The sequence below is a fragment of the Cervus elaphus genome, chromosome 8, assembly GCF_910594005.1.
Source record: "Cervus elaphus chromosome 8, mCerEla1.1, whole genome shotgun sequence".
In the NCBI taxonomy this organism is placed as follows: Eukaryota; Metazoa; Chordata; class Mammalia; order Artiodactyla; family Cervidae; genus Cervus; species Cervus elaphus.
In genome coordinates, this window is record NC_057822.1 from 1,248,749 (window position 1) to 1,267,952 (window position 19,204).

The 19,204-nt window shown below is 63.3% G+C and overlaps 1 protein-coding gene across 11 annotated transcripts in view; it reads left to right on the forward strand.

Annotated features, from left to right (window-relative positions):
- The window catches only part of ARHGEF10L (Rho guanine nucleotide exchange factor 10 like), a 153,131-nt gene that overhangs the window by 70,214 nt on the left and 63,713 nt on the right, over nucleotides 1-19,204 (forward strand). For 7 of the 11 annotated variants that reach the window (XM_043908952.1, XM_043908951.1, XM_043908956.1 and 4 more), the window contains 9 exons: nucleotides 1,108-1,277; nucleotides 5,747-5,863; nucleotides 8,677-8,785; nucleotides 11,347-11,453; nucleotides 13,587-13,664; nucleotides 14,864-15,043; nucleotides 15,938-16,054; nucleotides 17,242-17,334; nucleotides 17,993-18,166. In XM_043908952.1, coding sequence (XP_043764887.1) covers nucleotides 1,108-1,277; nucleotides 5,747-5,863; nucleotides 8,677-8,785; nucleotides 11,347-11,453; nucleotides 13,587-13,664; nucleotides 14,864-15,043; nucleotides 15,938-16,054; nucleotides 17,242-17,334; nucleotides 17,993-18,166 — 1,145 coding nt within the window. The remainder of the gene's footprint in view (nucleotides 1-1,107; nucleotides 1,278-5,746; nucleotides 5,864-8,676; nucleotides 8,786-11,346; nucleotides 11,454-13,586; nucleotides 13,665-14,863; nucleotides 15,044-15,937; nucleotides 16,055-17,241; nucleotides 17,335-17,992; nucleotides 18,167-19,204) is intronic. The other 4 variants (XM_043908958.1, XM_043908959.1, XM_043908960.1 and 1 more) reach the window with 1 other exon arrangement.

The following is a 19,204-nucleotide window of genomic DNA, read 5'->3' on the forward strand; positions in this document are numbered from 1 at the left end:
GCATCTCAAACCTGAGTTTACAGGGACCACAGCAGGCCCAGCCCTGATGGCGCCTGTCCCTCCAGGCTGAAGGACTCCCAGGTCTCTGTCCCTGTTTCCTGTGGAAGAAGAGGGAACACTCCTGGATGCTGGGCCAGGCGCGCCCCCTACTGGACTGTCCTGGAGCCTCATGGGGAACTCAGATCTGGGGCAGGGGACCCGAGTCATTCAGTGCTTCAGAACATCTTCACTGCCCGTGTCCCTCCTAAGGGTGCTGAGGCCAGAGCTGAGGGCCTGAGTCAGAACTGGGTTCCCGGTCTTCTCTTTTCCACTAAAAAATGCCAAAGAGGCCCAGAATGAGCACTGAGATCCTGGAAAAGTGATGCCAATAGGGGGAAGAAATTTGTTTTTTTAACTTTTCATTTTCTCTTGGAGCATAGTGGATTAACAGCTTGTGTTAGTTTCAGGTGTGAAGCAAAGTGATTCAGTTAAACATGCATGTGTATCTGTTCTTTTCCACTTTCTTTTCCCATTTAGGTTATTAAAAAAGTGTTGAGCAGAGTTCTCTGTGCTATAGGGCTTCCCAGGTGACTCAGCGGTAAAGAATCTGCCTGCAACACAGGAGATGCGGGTTCGATCGATGGGTTGGGAAGCTCCCCTGGGGAAGGAAAGGGCTACCCACTCCAGTTTTCTTGCCTGGGAAACCCCATGGACAGAGCAGCCTGGCGGGCTACAGTCCGTGGGGTCTCAGAGCTGGACACGACTCAGGGATGGAGCACACATCTCTACTGTCTCTGCCGTACAGTAGCCCGTGTTGCCTATCTGTTTTAAGCATAGCCACGTGTACATGTTCCAGACTCCCAGTCTGTCTCCCCCACCAGGAGGACGTTGTTGGGCCTGTTGTGTGCCGGGCGCATTTCTTGTGCTTTTCTGCATTTTCCACGTCCTCCTCCCTCTGCGGGTGGATGTCATGTTCTCCTTGCCCCACGCTATGGACCAGGAAGCGGAGACGGAGGTCCACCCTGACCCCACCCCCCACCTGCCCCCGCCCACCCCGAGTTCAGAAACTGGGTCTGCTGGGCTTGGCCGCAGGATCTCCGCTCACCAGCCCCGTCTCTTGGCCCCCAGAGGCGGAGAGGAGCCAGCCCTACGAGGATGCGCGCCAGGACAGGGCGCCCCGGGAGCCGGAGGACCTAGGCTGGAGCTCCAGCGAGTTCGAGAGCTACAGCGAGGACTCGGGCGAGGAGGCCAAGCCAGAGGCAGAGCCCGCCAAGCATCGAGTGTCCTTCCAGCCCAAGGTGAAGGGAGGGGGCATCTGTCACCCCAGCCCCGGGCCCCCGAGAGCCGGGCGGTGAGGGCCAGGGCTGAGACTCGTGGCTCAGCCTCAGTGACTCCCGGGAGTGTGGTGAGAGAGGGAGCAGGGGCCCTGGTGTCCTGAGACGGGGAATGACCCGCCGGTGCTGGTTGGCCACGGCGCGCCCCGTACCGAGAATGGGCGTGGTTAGTGCCCTCGCCGGCGCCGCCCAGCTCCGCTGTGCCTGCAGCGGCCCCAGCAACCGAGAAGGATGCTCACGGAGTCAGATCCGGCTTCAGAATCCTCCTCCTCACGGGCTTGGGCAGCCTCACTGATGGCTGAGAGATGACACGTGCCCTAATGGTGAAGTCCAGTCTGCCAGTGCAGGAGACACAGGGGACGCGGGTTCCATCCCTGGGTCGGGAAGATCCCCTAGAGGGGGGCATGGCAACCCGCTCCAGTGTTCCTGCCTGGAGAATCGCAGGGACAGAGGAGCCGGGCAGGCCATGGTCCATGGGGTCACAAAGAGTTGGACACAACTGAAGCGACTTAGCACCAACTCTGCTTCTCAGATCAGTCCTAGACCCCACAGCCCTCTGCCCTGGGGAGGTGACCAAGCGGGCTCAGACAGAGCTGCCAGAGGGCTTCTTTTCCAAAGCCTTGCAAAGTGCCTGGAACGTAGTTCATTCTGTTGACTTCACGGAAGGAGCCACGGAAGCCAAGAGGACGGACTGTCTGGTCCCTCCTCTCCTGTGACAGCCTTGCCTGTCCTATTTGTTCTGGCTGTTCGGTCCCTAGGTCGTGTCTGACTCTGTGTGACCCCGTGGACTGGCTGTAGCCTGCCAGGCTCCTCTGTTCTGTAGAAGCCACCAAAAGGCAGACGCTGTCCATGCTGAGATTTGGGATTTAATGGGAGCCACTTCTTTGAGACAGGCATGCCCAACCAGAGGTGACTGGGTCCCTCTCAGGTTTTTTTGGAAAGACCGAGGCAGGCAAGTGAGCGAGGTGTCCCTGAGTCCTGTCCACAGGGAGGGCAGGGAGCAGGCAGGGGCCTCAGGCCTGGGCTGGATCCAACTCCATGTTTTCAGAGTGCCTCCCACCCCTTTCTCAGTTTGGGGATCCCCTGGTGGGGAGGGGGTGCAGGCCAGAGCAGCACCCACGCCTAGGAGTCTTCAGACAGACTTTACTGAGATGAAGAAGGCACCCCAGTCCTCGGGAAGACAGGGCCTGAGCAGGTGTCCCCTGAGCCCCAGTCTCCTCTTGGCTGGTCCCCACGGCAGGGCCACAGAGAGCAGCCTTGACCTCTTGCTAACCAAAAAGTTAAGCATCTCTGACACCTCTTAGGGTGCGGATGGGGGTCTCGGGGGGCAGGAAGACCCAACCCAGGCTCAGGGAAACCTTGTGGCCTAGGAGGAGATACCAAGTACAAAACGGTTTGTCAAAAAGGAAGAAAAACAGGCCTTTCTGTGAACCTGAGCCTGTGTTCCTATGGCCTGCCCGATGCAGGTGGGATTTGATGGGCCTGATCACAGGAGGCTTCCAAGAGAGGCGGCAGGAGCCGGAGGAGGGGGGGGGTCCCTGGTGGGAGGAACAGCCCAGACGAGAGCCGGGGAACAGGCCCCTTCCTGCTTCTGCCCTTACAAGACTGTGAAGCCACCGCTCCCCCAGGGGAGCCTCTTGAGAGGAGGGTGGGCCCTGTGTGCCCAGCATGGCTCTGGAGAGTGTGGGCAGCTGGGACTCCAGGCCTGGGCCAGCCCTTGTCCCCAGCCCCTGGCTGTCCCTCCGAGTCCCCTGTGGCCGCGTTCCTGGCCCCCTGCCTTCTTGCTGGGGACCGAGAGGGAAGCGTCAGGCCCTCTCCAGGCAGGAGGGGTATGTGGAGTTTGGCCTCTCCCGTGGGCATTGGGATCATGGGGGCAGACGCTGGGGCCTCACTCCCAGCTCCAGGGCTGGATGGGGCCTGGCCACCTGCTTTTTAACAGCCCTGGGTCCCCAGGGGTGGGCCGGGGGCCCACAGAGCGCTCTGAGAAACGCTGGGAGAGCCCTCAGCTTGACCTGGCCCCAGGTGGGTCCTGGCGGCTGCCTGTGGACCCGTGTCCCGCACACCCTCAAGCTCTTCCTCAGCAGACAGATGGCATGGCAGAGTTCTTGGAATTTCTCACTGCGAGGACTTCTTCCCTGGCCGCGGGCCCGGCCTACCTGCTCCCCTGCGGATGGTGGAGGGCTTTTCCTCTGCCAGCTACCTCTGCCTGGGAGCCCCCCGCCCTGAGCCTCTCCTGAGCTCCGGGGCCCCCTCTGCTTGCCTGCGTGCTGTGTGCTCCGGGGCCGCGGACAGCAGAGCTGGGCAGTGTCGAGTCCTGTCCTCGGAGACTGACGGGCCTGCGCCCTGTGCAGCTATGAAAGAACCAGGGGAGCCCCTCCTGCAGGGGTCTGGCCAGGCCAACCCTCGGCGGGCGGACTTTTGCCAAAGAGAATGACAGGGTCTGCAGAGGGACCCCTCAGAAGCCCCTGACCCAGACCTGACTGGAAGCCTGGTCCAGGTTCGCGAGGGCCACGGTCAGTGGGAGGTGCCTTTTCCAGCTGTGAAATGAGCTGCACTGAACGTTTTCCTGACTGTGGCGTCTTCATAATTAAGGTGACCGTGGTCTGGCTGTCAGAGGCCTGGGCAGTAGAACCAGCTGGGAGCTCAGCTGGGTGACTCCGATCTGGCCGCTGCAGTTGGCCTAGTCCTTCCGACCCTCAGGGTCAGAGAGGCGGAGGCCCAGGGCCTTCATGACTGTATCACATCAATCTTTTTAACAGATGAAACAGGACTCCAGTTTTTTGGGAGGCTGAGTAACTCTCAGGATTTTCCCTGTCCCGTTACTTCTTTGCATATCAGTAGCAAACCTTTGCCTAGTATGGTACAGCTTACAGAGCAGTTTCATTTATTGTTCCTGAGACCTCAGAGTGGTTGGTATCATTTGCTTTAAGAGTCTCATTAAAAAAAAAGAGTCTCATTTTGTTAGGATCAGAGAACCTAAGCGACAGAAGCTCAGAGAGGTTAAATGATGTGGTGAAGGCCACGCAGCCCGTAAGTGGTAGAACCCCAACTCAACATCACATCGGGTTGGGAAGAAAATACTGTGTCCATTCATTCATCCATCCATCCATCCATCCATCCATCTGTCCATCCGTCCATCCAGCCAACTGTCCATCTGTTCAACAAATATTGGGCACTTAGTATTTGAAAGACAGTCCAATAATACTGGCTTCCATTTTTTTGAACACTCAATAAGCTCTAGGTTCTGTCTGCTTCGCCCGTTTAACCTTCTTAGTGATACTATGAGGTGGTTACTATGGCCACTTTACCTGTGAGGAAGCTGTCACTCAGCGAGGTAAAGAGACTTCGAAGCTGGTCAGCGGGGAACAGAGATTTGAAAGTAGCCTCCTTGCCTCTGAGCTCATGCTCCCGACCCCTCTGCTTGTCTGCTTCCTACAAGTAGTTCCAGTCTTATCTTCTCTGCACTTGGCCAACTGCTACCCTTGCTCCTGAGGTTCATGCATTTGAGTGGCTGGCTGTCTGTGCATCTCTCTGTCCATCTCCCCAGATGGTACGAAGCCAGTCAGCCCCGTCCTTCCATCCAGTCGCCCGCCTCTCCCTCCCCGAGCTGTTCCTCCCTCTGTCCGTCCACCCTTCCTCCAAGTGACGGGCTCTGGCCAGTTGGTCCTAGCTCATTAGAACCCGAGAACCAAACATGCACATCCCTCCCCAACCTCACGCTCAGTGATGTCACATCGGTAGCCTGAAACTGTCCGCGGCGAGCATGCTCGCGCCACGGAAATACAGCGAAGCAGGGTGCTTTTCCCTGCAGAACCACTGGTTGACTGTTTACCAGCATAGCACTGCTTCCGTCCACTCACTAATTCATCCACGTTGTTATTCATTTATGACTATCGGTTCGTCCCTCTACCCATTTGCCCAGCTGTAGAATCATCCAACTGAATGTATCCACTTGCTCTCGCATCCATCCGTTTATCTGTCCATCCATTCGTCCGTGGGCCTGTTCATCTACCATCTGTCTGTTGCCCACCCAGCCAGCCACCCCTCTCTGCACGCACCCATCCAGCCACCTACCACCCTTCCATCTCAGAAACTTACCAAGAACTTCCTCTGTCAGGAGCCCCACGCTGGGCCCCCAGGATGGGGAGATAACGGAGACACAGCCCTTGTCCTCTAAGCGCTGGGAAGGGGCCTGGGCTGTTCCCCTCCCCCCTGCCCCCAGCTCCTGAGCCCCGGCCCCCAGCTGGCTGGCGTGTCGGGCTGCGTGCTGCTGGAGCTGACCCCAGGCAGCAGGTCCCCAGGCCCCATCCTGCTGCCCCGCGCGGTCCCTCCTCTGCCTCACCCGAGTCTCCTTTCTCCTCTGTCGCCGTGTCTGGTCTGCTGCCTGCCCTGCCCCTCACCTGCTCCTTCTGCTTGGCTGCCCGGGGCTCCAGCTTTCTCCAGACCTGACTAGGCTAAAGGAGAGATGCGTCAGGACTAAGAGAGACATCCTGGCTCTAAGAGTTGGGGGGAGAGACATGCAGGAGCTGAAGCACAAATGCGATTGTAAGGTACCGTCTGCCTGTCCCTCCTGGTCCCGGGGCGGCCGGGGCCTTTCCTGCTGCTTCGGGGGCCGCGCGCGGGGGGTGGTGCCTCGAGCCCCGGGCCCTGTCGGCGCCTCGCACCTGTGGCCTTGGCTGACGCCGCCGGCTGGCTTGCTCCTGTCCACGTCCTCACCTTTCTTTCTCCCCACCCTTCAGCGACCCCTTATCCGTCTATGGGAATTCCTGGGTGGGCTCTCAAACTTCAGGGTCCTCAGAATCCCCTGGGTGCTTTGAAAAACACATTCCTGAGCTCCACCTGCAAAGAGCCTGATTCTGCCAATCCGGGCCAAGGCCCGGGAATCTGCAAACGGGATGGCTCTGGCTAGGGGGTCTGGGTTACACCTTAAGCGTGTGACTGTTCTTGATGCTTCACATTCCTCCTGCTCTGAGCCGCTCAGAGAGCTCCGGGGTTAGGAGGCCAGAGCGGGACGCCTCAGCGCTGCTCCTTGGCTGGGACTCCTGCTTCAGCCTAAGGGTGATGCTGCTGACGGCCGTGGATCCCACTCACTGCACCTACTGTGCGCCGTGGGCTCTGCAGGCCTGGATCTGAGTCCCAGGTCCGCCCCGCTCACTGTGTGGTCGTGGGCGGCCTCTCGACCTCTCTGAGTTTCGGTTTCCTTGCCCGTGAGATGGTGGCAGAAACAGTGCTGGCCCTGGGGGGTATGAGCTCAGACCAGTCCGGTGCCCAGCGCCACGCTGGGCACCCCCCCCAGAGCTCAGAGCGTGCTGACTGATGTTACGTGTGTGACCGTTTTCTCCCCCGGCGCCCGGGAGGCCGCCATCCTACCGCTGTCATTAGCGTTAGTGAGGCCGGCGAGTGGCTGGTGGTCACAGCAGCGGTCAGCAGCTGAGCCGGGACTCGAGCCTGGGTCTGTAGGAGTCAGAGCCGGCTCGCCCTCCGTCCTGCGGCCTAGCCCAACCCTCAGAACCGGAGGTGTCTCTGGAGAAGTGGGAGAGGCGCTGTTAAGGTTTGCAGGTCCCTTACTCAGCCCCTCTGAGAGCCTGTGCTGGGGGCGGGGGCAGGTCTGACTTCTCAGGGAGCCTCAGCCCAGCGGTGGCAGAGAGCGCGTGGAGGGCGGTGTGCGGCCTGGGTGCTCTCCCGGCCTGGCCGCCGAGTCGGCCCCGGGCCGGCCCGTCCTCGGCGCCGTGCGATGGTGGAGGGCGGTGTGCGGCCTGGGTGCTCTCCCGGCCTGGCCGCCGAGTCGGCCCCGGGCCGGCCCGTCCTCGGCGCCGTGCGGTGGTGGAGGGCGCTGTGCGGCCTGGGTGCTCTCCCGGCCTGGCCCCCGAGTCGGCCCCGGGCCGGCCAGGGTGACCCAGCGATGTCCCTTGCGTGTATGCCTATTGCTCTATTTTTGCCCAGGAAGGGCTTCTGATGGTTCCCCCAAAGACCACTTTGGGGGTTCCTAGGGCAGCCCCCCAGTTCCTGTCTCAGGACAGAGACTTCCATCTGGGAGTCATGACCCCCCAGAGGAGGATGGGCATCTCTGTGCGGTTTCTGGGGTCAGCGTCTGTCTCTCTCATTAGATTCTCACAGGCACGTATGGTACCCCCGCTAGTCCCTCCAAAAGGCCGAGAATCGCTGCTCTAGAATCGAACCATTTAGATGCAGGGAGGGGCCCGGGAACTTCCCTTCCCTCCCCAGCCCCACACCAGCGCCCCCTGGCTGTTGGTTATTTCCAGACAGTCGCCTTGTTCTGAAAGGTTACCGTCCTGCCTGCAGCCTCAGCCCCCACTGGGTGTTCAGCAAGCCTTCCTGGCCCAGACCCGCGAGAAGTGCCGGGGCTCCTGCCGTGGGGACCGGGAGGTGGCGTGGAGGACGGTGATAGTGAGAGCAGAGAACAGGGGCCCCCAGATGAGTGCTCCCCACTTTCAGCAGAGAGCTTCAGGGAGGAGGGGTTTCCCAGAACTACACTGTCCACTGTGGTGGCCACGTGCCTCTTCACGCTTAAGTTAATTAAAATTAAACATCACCGGGACTTGAGGTCCTCCGTTGCACCAGCCAGCTCTCGAGTGCCCCGTGGTGACGTGTGGCTGGCAGCCACCTTGCTGGGCAGCGTGATTGCCTTGCAGAAACTTCCAGCACTGGCCGTGCACTGGGGAAGCGGCCTCGCTGGGGGGCGAGGTGGTCGGGCTGAGGGGACCATAGCTCTGTGTGCCGGTGAGGCTGCCACCCCCGTCCTGGGCGTGTGCCCGCCCGGGGAAGCTGTGCCCGGCTCTGTGGTGCCCAGCCTCCCCGGTTCCCAGGCAGAGGCTCAGCAGAAGCCTGGCTGTCTGGGTGGGGTGGGGGGGTGCCCCAGTGGGATGGAGGGAGCCCCTGTGAAGGGAGCCTGGGGACCTGTGCTGCCCGTTTACTGTCGGCGTGCTCACCCGCACCCTGTCCGTTCAGTCCTCAGGCCCTGGCGGGGCTCAAGGGGGAAACTGAGGCTCGGGGAGGTTGAGTGTCTCGTGCAGGGTCGGGCGGCCGGGGGCGGCGGGGCTGGAGCTTGAGGCAGGCCTAGGACTCCAGGCCTCGAGGCTTTTTGCCAGTGTCACACCGTGTCCTTAACTGGACCCCCAAGGGAGAAATCTGGGTGAGGAAGTCCCCAGGGAGCCCCCCGCGACGTGAGCCCCTTCCCTGGAGGCCTTGGGGTGGCCCCGCCCTTGGCCTCAGCTGCCAGCACCCTGCGGGGGGGAGCCGCTCTGGGCTCCCCGCGTGTGTAGCCCGGTCCGGTGGCCCTGGGTAGTGGCGGGTGTCCCCAGGCCCGCCCTGCATCCCTGAGAGCCCCTCTGCCTCTGCCCAGATGACGCAGCTCATGAAGGCGGCCAGGAGCGGGACGAAGGACGGGCTGGAGAAGACGCGGCTCGCCGTCATGCGCAAAGTGTCTTTTCTGCACAGGAGGGACGTCCTGGGTGAGGCGCCGGGGCGGGGGGCGGGGCCGGCGGGCGGGCAGGGTGAGGTCGCCGGGCGTCTGGGCGCCTCTGATGGGGGGCCTGGGCCTGGTCCCCACAGGCGCCAGCTTGTTTCCCAGGCTCCGGCAGGGGGCCCTGTCTCTCCTGGGGACCGTGGGCCTCTCCCTTCAGCGTCCCTGCCCTGGGCCTCCTGCCTCTCACACTCACCTAGCCTCATCATTGCTTTTTTTTTCAATATTTATTATCTGGCTCAGCTGGGTCTTAGTTGTGGCATGAGGGATCCTCGTTGACTCCTGTGAGGTCTTCCTCTCAGCGAGCTGGATCTTTTTTTAGTTGCAGCTCCTGGGAGCTTTAGTTGGGGCTTGCAGGATCTAGTTCCCTGCCCAGGGATCGAACCCTGGCCCCTGGCCTGGGGAGCACCACGTCTTAACCGCTGAGCCAGCGGGGAAGTCCCTCCCGACCTCATCTTTGAACGTGCCTTTGTCCACTCACCCCTCTCTCCACCTGCCGACATTTATGGAAAGCCTGCTAAGTGCCCTGCTCCCTGCTGAGTGCAGGGACGCTGTTAGCCGAGTCGCCTCCAGGAGCGCCTGGTACACTGCGGGAGGCGGGCGTGTCAACAGGAAGTGACCAGCTGCTCCGCGGGGTACCATGGTGGGAGCCTGGGGGAAGTGAGTCTGGAATGTGGGAATGAAAGATCGGGGCTGAGAGCAGAGGAGAAGGGGACCCAGGTCTCTCGGGCAGGGCACGGGGGGGACGGGCGCTCCTGGCCGAGGAGCCGCGTGGGCGACGCTCCGGAGGTGGGGAGGACGAGACGGTCAGGAAGTCAGTGTTTGTGGAGCGTCTGTTGGGATGCCAGGCGCTCTGCTAAGAGCTTTACAGCTTCTCATTCAATCCTTATAAGCACCAAACTGGTGCGGAGGGCTGTCCTGTTCCCACCTGGACATGAGGGAACAGACACAGAGTGGGTGAGTGTCTTGCCTGGGGACACACAGGCGTGGAGGGGACGGAAGAGGCTTCCTCTGGCTGGAGTGAGGCCGGGGTGAGGGCTCAGGGCCCGGTGAGCACAGGTGTCCACGCCAAGGAGGACGGTGAGGCCCCGCACCTTCCTCAGGGCCCCGTGAGCACAGGCGTCCACGCCAAGGAGGACGGTGAGGCCCCGCACCCTCCTGAAATCTGTGCACATGGGCCTCCCTGTGGCTCGGCTTCCTCGTCTGTACGTTGGGGCTGATCGGGCCTGTGTGTCGGGGGGCCTCGGGGAGATGACTGAGCGGTACGTGGGAAGAACCCAGCACAGCTGCCCGCCCCGCGTGTCAGGCCTTCTTCCCGGCGGAGCCCCAGCAAGCAGGCGTTTGGTGCTGGGACAGCGTCTCGGTGACCTGGCTGCCACCCTGGTGCCACGGCCTCCTGGCCTCGCCTGGTCCTTCCCCTCATCTGTGAAACGGGCTTAATCCCGCCACGGCATGTGCTGCAGGAAGCCCTGGCCCCGATCAGGGAGGGAACGCTGGGCTGGGCCGGAGCCGGGATGGGGCGGGCAGGCTGGCTGGCCAGAACGGTCCCTGGTCGCCCGCCCCATCCCGGGGCCCTCCCCACCCCGCCTGCGAGCCCGGAGCCTTTCCTAAAGTGACCCTCCCACCAGAGGTGTTATTAATAGCCGCGGCCGGCTCGGATCACCAGCCAAGAATGTTCCCCCGGGGCGCGTGGGGGAAGAGGAAGCCGCGGGCTGGGCGGCCTGGCTGGGTGCGGGGCCGGGCCCAGGGGGCCATGTGGGCCGGGCAGGGGGCCCTCCCCCGCGCCCACCCCCCCCACGGCCGGGCGTGGCCCGTCCTCCTCCTCCTCCTCCTCCGTCTCCTGCTCAGGTAAGGCCGGCCAGCCCGTCCCCGCCCTGCCCCGGGCACCTTTCCTCCTGCTTCCCCGGCGCCGCCTCCTGCCACCCTGGCTGCTGACCCGGCTCCCAGGGCCGCAGGCCGCGGGGTCCCGTGTCCCCGGGCCGGTGTCCGCCACTTGGGGCCTGCGCTCTGCCTGACTCTGCCTCTCTGCCTGAGCCTCTGCCTGCCCAGCTCTGCCCTTGAAGAGCCGCCCCCACTTGCGTCCGCGTCCCCTGCTGGACTCCAGCTGAGCCTTTTCCCTTTTGGATCTCTTTTTTGGGGGGGGGGAGATGAAAACACAGAGCCAAACAGCTTGTTCTCAGGGCTTGCTTTCTTCCCTCTTTTCGGCGTCCAGAAGAAAACTATTTTTAGTGCCTGGTGATGGGGACATGGGCGGCCTGGCCTCTGGCAGGCAGAGGCGGGCGGCTCTGAGCAAGGACAGGGACTCGGCAGGGTGGGTCCTGAGAGCTGAGCCCCTGTGGCCTTCTCCCCCCTCGCTCCATCGCCCTTCACCTCTGTGTCCAGGCGGGCATCCCCCAGGGGATGTGAGGAGGGCCGTCACCCTCCGAGCCGCTCCGAGGAGCTGCTCTTCCCAGGACGCTGGTCTGCAGGGGGCACGGCTCCGGCTCCTGGAGTCTGAGCAGGTGCGTCCTTCTCACCCGGCACACGTCACCAGCCCACCTCCCTTTCCAGGTGACTCGGAGGAGGAGGACATGGGGCTTCTGGAGGTCAGCGTTTCGGACATCAAACCGCCAGCCCCGGAGCTGGGCCCCATGCCGGATGGCCTGACCCCGCAGCAGGTCTGTGGGGGCGTGGGTGTCCCTGGGGGGTGGGACAGCGGGTCCCAGCCTGCTGCCTGGGACTGCGCCTGTCTGGGTCTGGAAGGGGAGGCGACGGTCAGTGGCAGAGCCCAGCTGGGAAGGGGCCTCCTGGGACCCCACTCAACCCGCCGCACAGGCTGGCCGCGCTGGACCCTGTGGGTTGGCGCTGCTGTGCTGGGTGGGGCGGGGCTGCCCCCGGCATCATCGCCGCCCAGCCCCGAGGCCACCAGAGCAGCTCCTGCAAAAGAACGAAGGTGTCTGAAGAAAAGGCCTGCAGTCAGGAGAGGGCTGGGCAGCATCGAGCTCACCCAGCTCGGAGGGGACCCTGGGGGCACCTGGCCCCCTGTCTGCCCGCCTGTCATCAGTTCAGACCCCAGAGTCACTGCGGGTTTCCCAGGAGCCTGGCTCTTGGGTGTGTGTCTTCCTCCTCCCGGAGGGTCACATCGAGATCGGGGCACCCGTGCCCTGGGACCCTGTGGCAGAGCCATGACCGAGGCCCTCCCCATGGCTGGTTTTCCCCTCCCCGAGGCCGGGGGATGACCCCTACCTCCCTCTGGTCACGAGGACTCTGAGCAAGACACATCGGGGCGGCAAACGCATGGAGCGATTGGCCGATTTGGCGTTGGCAGGACATCCTGACTTCGCACCCCTTTTGAAAATGAGAGATTCGGCCACACCTCTCTCTCGGGAGCCTGTCTGCCTCCTTCCTTCCCTCTTTCTCCTACTGGGACCCTGGCAGCATCGGGGCGGTGGCCCCCAGCCTCATCCCTTGTGCAGTGAGTCACCGTCAGAGCTCAGAGCCGGGCGGGACCCCAGACTGCCCGCCCAGAAGCCGGGCTTCCCCTTTCTGGCGTCGGCCGGGTCGGGAGCCTCTTGCATCTCTTGGAGCAGCGATGTTAGTTGCTCCAGGCCAGTGGCTCTCGGTGGAGGTGATTTCGCCCCCCAGGGGATGTTTGGCCGTGTCTGGTGATGCTTTGGTGCTCACCGCTGGGGGTGGGGCCCCTGGAGTCTACTGGAGAGAGGCCAGGGGTACTGCTGGCCGCCTGTGGGGCACAGGACCGCTCCCCACGTCAGCAGGCGGAGGCCGAGGGTTGCTCTGGGCGCCCCTGGGAGCCGGGAGTCCTGGACAGAGCGTCCGTTTGCAGGGCAGCTTGAAGGGCGGCGGCTGGCTCGTCAGACAGCCTGAGGGGCACAGTCAGGCCCAGGCCAGGCACGGCGGTGGGAAGAGAGGCACAGGGTGGCCCAGCGCGGGGAGGGAGGAGGCGGATGGTGGTGGGGGGCACCTGCACCGCCGTGCTCAGGACGGCTCGGGGGCGTGGTGGGGGTCGGTCACCCTCCCGGCCCCCGGCCAAGACACCTCTCGCCTACGACACCTTTCTTGGGCCCTGTCCCAGCTTTGCTGCACAGTGGGGTCACGCGGGAGGCTTAAAAAGCCCCGCTAGCCAGGTGGCACCCCAGAGCAATTCAGAGTGTCCGGGGTGGAAGCCACGCGACTCCAGGGTGCAGCAAAGGCCCCCGCCCCCGTGTGCTGCTGTGTCCACGTGAGGGCTTCCTGAGCGGGCGCTGGTTGGGCCGCCCCTGGGGGAGGCATGATTTGGGCTGAGAGATGGGGGGAGAGGGGAAGGGAAGGGCTGGGATGTTTAGCCTGAAGCAGAGTCCACTTGAGCGGGTGGGAGGACACCCTCAGGACTGTCTCCTGGGAGAGGGATCGGTTAAGGATTGGATCTGTAAGTGGCAGGAGCTGAGATTTCAGTTCTAAGAAGGAGCTCTGTACAAGGGTGGGCCAGAGGTGGAGGAGGCCTCCCGCCCCGTGGAGGAGCGAGGTGGCTCCCCATCCCTGGATGGGCGTGCACAGGCCGGGCAGGACCCTGCAGTCCCCGCGCCCCCGGACCTCATGCTGCCATCTGGGGAGCTCGGGCATCTGTCTGGGGTGGGCCGGGGCTCTGGGAGGTGGTGCCAGCCGCCAGAATCCAGTGGTCCAGGGGTGGCTCTGGGAGAGACGACTTCCTGCTGCTCCGCTGGCTGTGACGCCTCTCCCCGTCTCCGGGCGCCCCGCCCGTGCTCCACTGGCGTCGTTGGCACGGGTGCTGACTGTGCTCTCTGCCTGAGCAGGTGGTCCGGAGGCACATCCTCGGCTCCATCGTCCAGAGCGAGGGCAGCTACGTGGACTCTCTGAAGCGGGTCCTCCAGGTACGACTCCAGGGGCTTCAGGAGCCCCTCGAGGGCCGTGTTACAAGGAGTGTTTGGGGGCTGTGGGCAGTTTTCAAGGGAAGGCACCAAAAGCCAGTGTTTCTATGGGGACAGCAGGACCTCCGAATGAGGGACACTGCGAATTTCAGGTGCCTCAGTGCACGGGATGACTGGGTTTTCTGAAATGACGTTGGGGTTCAGTGAGATGAGATCTGTCCCGTGGGCCTGAGAGCGAAAACCGAAGGGCACGCAGTCGTGTCCGACTCTTTGTGACCCCGTGGACTGCAGCCCTCCAGGCTCCTCTGTCCATGGGATTCTCCAGGCAAGAATACTGGGTGGCCATGCCCTCCTACAGGGGATCGCCCCGATCCAGAGATCTAACTCAGGTCTCCTGCACCGCAGGCAGATTCTCTACCATCTGAGCCCCCAGGCCTGGACAGGAGACTGTGGTCCCTCTGGTGCCCAGAATAGATCCTGCGTCCTCATCCCTCTGGGATCCCTGGGGCGGGGCCACAGCTCCCCATTGTCTCAGAGCTCCTGGGATGGGGTGTCGGGCTCACCCCCTCCCTTGCCATCAGAATGCCCAGGAGCTGCTGAGGAGAGCCTTGCATGACCAAGGTGTGCCGGCCTGGTCTGTTTGGTTTACATTCCTGAAACAGTGACTGTTCCGCGATGTTGTGGGCTGTCTGTAAGGACCCCGGGGAGGGGCATTGTTGGGGTGGGAGGATGCTCGGAACACTCTTGCTTCCCCTGCCGAGTCTGGATCCACAGCGGAGGGGCCCAGACCCCGGGCAGGTGGAGACAGGATACCCCGTGTTTCTGACAAAGCCGGCTGGAGACCGTGGCTCTCGGTCTCGCTGTGACGTCTCTGCCACTGCTCCGTCGGGCAGACTGGCTCAGTGGTGGGCAGAGCCGATCCGGGCCAGCCCCTGGGGCCTGCCTCCATGGCGCCCCCTGCAGGCAGCGTCTCCCCCAAACCCAGCTTCCCACTGAAGTCACGGGGGTGGGCTGTGGACGGGCGGAAGGCTCAGGAGTGCTGCGTTCGCGGAGACCCGTCCAGGCCGGGTGAGGAGCGCGGGCCGAGTGCTCTCGGCGGCAGGAAGGTCCGCGGAGTTCTGCTCGGTCGCGCCCCGGGGTCCCTGAGGGCAGTGGGGGGCGGGCCTTGGGGCGCTCACCCGCCCGCCTGCTCCTGGCCGCAGGATTACCGCAACCCCCTAATGGAGATGGAGCCCAAGGCTCTGAGCGCGCGCAAGTGCCGGGCGGTGTTCTTCCGCGTGAAGGAGATCCTGCACTGCCACTCCATGTTCCAGATCGCCCTGTCCTCCCGCGTGGCCGAGTGGGACTCCACCGAGAAGATCGGCGACCTCTTCGTGGCTTCGGTAGGTGTCCCCAAGCCACCGCCCCCCGGCCCGTCGCGGCGCACACCGCGGCCCTCACGGGCCGTCTCTCAGGCCAGCCTGCTGCTCTCCCTGCTCCCCGTGTCCACACCAGCGGGGTCCGAGGGCGGCAGCGCCCGAGTCGGCCGGCCTAAGCCGGGGAGGGCGCGCCGCCGCGCCGCGTGTCCTTGCAGACGTCTCCCGGCCGGCGTTTGCTCACTGCTCGCCCCCAGGAGGCTGGCCGCTGTGGGCAGCCACCTAGCCCATTCTCAAGTCTCCCGCGGAGCGCTCACACAGGGCCGGGCCCGGCCCCGGAGGACCCCCAGGGGCGTCAGGGCAGGCCCGATGGGCCGTGCGCCCGGAGATCTGCCTGTTCCCAGCGCCCCCTGCAAGCTCGCGCTGTCTCTGGGCTCAGCTCCCCATCTGTGGAAGGAGAGGATTGTAGGCTTCTGAAACGGCGTCTGTGGGCCCCAGAGAGATGCCGGGGGTGAGAGAGGGTCGGGTTGGCGAAGCCTGCGTTGACGTCTTCTAGGCAATTGGGTTAAAGGCAGAAAGTACCGTTGTGAGAGCCCAGCGCCCTGGTCGGTGTGTCCGTGGCTCGGCCGGGAGCGCCGTCCTCGGTGGCGGGGCTCGGGGGTGGGGGTGCGTGGAGCACAGGCCCGCCGCCCCCTCTGCCCGCAGCCCAGCCCCCGGGCACCGCCGCCTGCCCCCCGTGACCTGGGGTCTGCGCCTCTGCGCCCTGTCCGCTGCCCTCACTGGGCGACAGGTTTCCTGACCTCCAGGCTAGCCAAGAGCCCCCTGGAGGGGAGGGCTGTGGCCGTCGGGGAGGGTGGGGGTGCCGCCCGCCGGCCCCCTCGCCTGGATGTGACCCTCTGGCGGCACCCCTGCCCGTTCCAGTTCTCCAAGTCCATGGTGCTAGACGTGTACAGTGACTACGTGAACAACTTCACCAACGCCATGTCCATCATCAAGAAGGCCTGTCTCACCAAGCCCGCCTTCCTCGAGTTCCTCAAGGTGGGCCTGCGGGTGGTCTGGGGCCCCTCCCAATGGAGCCCCGGCTGTGGCGGGAGGCAGGGAGGCTTCTCAGGAGGGGGGGGGCCGCTGCCCACTGTTTCTCTGGTCCAGACACCTCTCTTCTTTCCTCTGGGGCATCCCCAGTCCCCTGGGAGAAGATGAGCCTCTGCTCCCCGCCCCCTAAGGGGGTGATCGAGAATTAGAGGGTTCATAAGCCACTTGGGATCTGGAGCTTTGACTGGAAGAAGGCGAACCGTGACATCTTGCTGATAGGGGCTGGGCTTGGGTGGGTCTTCAGGTGGGCCTCGGCGCTGTGGGGTCACGTGGAGTAGCCCCCTCTCCTTAGAGCACGGTCATAATTCAGACGGAGACCCTGCCCAGCAGAGGGCACAGGTGGGCCAGGACCCCCAGCCCCAGAAGACAAACCCACAGTCCAGATCCCGGAGGGTCAGGGGGCTTTCTCAACGGGGTCCCATCTGACGCGGGTCCTGGGGGGATGGTGGGGTTGAAACAGGGAGACAGGAGAGTGTGTTCCAGGCACCAGGGCGGTGGGCAAAGGTCAGAGGCAAGTCCAACTGGATCCTGGGGGCACGGGGTGCCCGGGAGAGAGGCGCAGAGCTGCTGAGTTCAGTTCGGGTAGATCTGGGCCTCAGGCCCAGGGCCTGGGATGTCATAGTGCAGGCAGTGGGGTGCCGCTGAGCTTTGGGTGGACGCAGATGGAAGTGGAGGCCGGTGGGGACGTCCCTGGGTTGCAGGGGCCGAGGTGTCAAGGTGATAGGTGTGTGGGTGGCGTGGTGGAGACAGAAGGGAGACCCAGGACAGTGAGAAGCCCCGTGCCCACCCCACCCTGGCCCAGGCCCGTTCACTTTACTTTATGTGGAGGGAAAGGTGGTCTCAGCTCCTTCCAGAGGCCTGACCTCTTGAACAAACGGCTGAAGGTCCTAGTCATTACACTTTTAGCCCAGAGACCTTAACGTGGTCCTCCGGGCCCCCGAGGCTGCGGGGCTGTGCTGGGGCCCCCGTGGAGGCAGGGACCCCTGGCTGCGGACCTGGGGGCCTCCCTCGCTCTTCCCTCGGGCCCGAGGCCAGCCAGCGTCCCGGGGAGGGGAGCCCGGGTCTGCACACTGTGTCCGGGAGCCGGGCCCCCGCGCGGGGCGCTCAGTGAGTGACACCCCCTCCCCCAACAGAGACGCCAGGTTTGCAGCCCTGACCGCGTCACGCTCTACGGGCTGATGGTGAAGCCCATCCAGAGGTTCCCGCAGTTCATCCTTCTGCTGCAGGTATCCCAGCGGGTTCTGGCGGCCGGGGCGCATGCCTGGAGGGGTCGGGGTGGAGGCCTGGCTCTGCCCCGGCACCCACAGCCCTCGCGTAGGCCGTGCAGGGTGGGCAGGGTCTCGGCCCCTAGCCCCGCTTTCCTCGCCCCCGGGGTGGAGCCCATTCAGTGCGACCACGTCCTTTCCCTCCGCTGGTGGAAACCCGGTGATGGGTGCGGACAGTCACCCACGACAGTGGGGGGCACATGGAACCCCAGTGCCCTCGGGGCTCCTGGCAGCGGGGAGAGGCCTGTGAGGGCTTTGGTCTGGGTGCTCCAGGCTTCCCAAGGGAGCATCAGCCCCCCAATTGCCGGGGGTCTCTGGGCAGGAGGTGAGCCCCCGGAGGGCCCCAGCAGCGTCTTTCCCCGTCCTCAGAGCGGACAGCGGCAGCAGTGGGTGTCGTCTCCGCGCTCTCTCTGTCACTGGGGCCAGGCTGGGTCCCCCCAGTCACGTGACTTCACGTTCTCACGCGGTGGCTGTTTCTCGGGGCCTTGCTCCCTGCCAGGCCCCGGCTCCCCGGGCTCCCAGCTGGGTCCCTGTCCGGCCGGGTCTCTGCGGGGACCATAGAGGCTGAGGGTCTGCTGGGGTGGGGGTCTCAGTCCTGGCTCCCCCTGGGCCCCCACAGGACATGCTGAAGAACACGCCCAGGGGCCATCCGGACAGACTGTCGCTTCAGCTGGCCCTCACGGAGCTGGAGACGCTGGCTGAGAAGCTCAACGAGCAGAAGCGGCTGGCCGACCAGGTGGCCGAGATCCAGCAGCTGACCAAGAGCATTAGCGACCGCAGCAGCCTCAACAAGGTGGGTGCGGCCCCCGCCCGCCACCCGCCTCCCGCCGCCCCGCCTCTCAGAGCCTCTGGGTGGCCGACAGGGGTGGCTCCTTGCTCCTCTGGGGTCTGCAGACCTTACCTTGAGGATAAGTCTTTTTTTCTCCCCTAACATTTATTCATTTATTTTGACAGTGCTGGGTCTTTGTTTTCCTGTGGGCTTTCTCTGGTTGCGGCATGGAGGCTTCTCTTGTTTTGGGGCACGGGCTCTCGGGGGCGTGGGCTCAGTTGCCCCGTGGCCTTTGGGGTCTTCCCAGACCAGGGGTCTAACCCGCATCCCATGCATCGGCAGGCGGCTTCTTAGCCCCTGGACCTCCAGGGAAGTCCCGAGGAGCAGTCTTGACTAGACCCCCTCCCGGCCACCCTCACATTAGTTTACTACTCAGGCATTGTTAGGATAAAAGCTGATTTTGTTTATCTGTAGAATTGCCAGTAAGGACGCCAGAAATGATAGCCTAGTATTATGTTTAAACCACTGGGCCGTGGATGCAGAGTCTGGGTGTGAATCCGGATTTTGCCACTGGTGTTTACTGTGGGGACTCACCCAACTCTCTGAACCTCAGTTGCTTCCTCTGAAACCTTCCTCTGAAAGGAGTTGGACAGCGCCTGACTCTCAGGGTTTCTGCAAGGCCAAGGAGAACACTGGCAAAGTGGCAGACCCAGAGTCCTTAATGCAAGGTGGCGTTGTCATTAGTAGTGTTACGTTTTAAGAAGAAAGACCAAAAAAAAAAAAAATCCATGCCATATTTTGAGATTGCAACTTAGAAACATTCTAGCAAAAAAAATCTTAACACTTCAGATGAGTCTATTAGAGAACCCTGTTTTTTAAACTATTATTTATCTATTTTATTTTTGGCTTCGATGGGTATTCTTTGCTTTTTTGTGGGTTTTTTTTTTTAATTTGCAGCGAGGAGGGGCTACTCCTTGTTGTGGTGCATGGGCTCTCATTGTGGGGGCTTCTCCTGTGGGCACAGGCTCTGGGTCCTTGGATTTCAGTAGAGACAGCTCACAG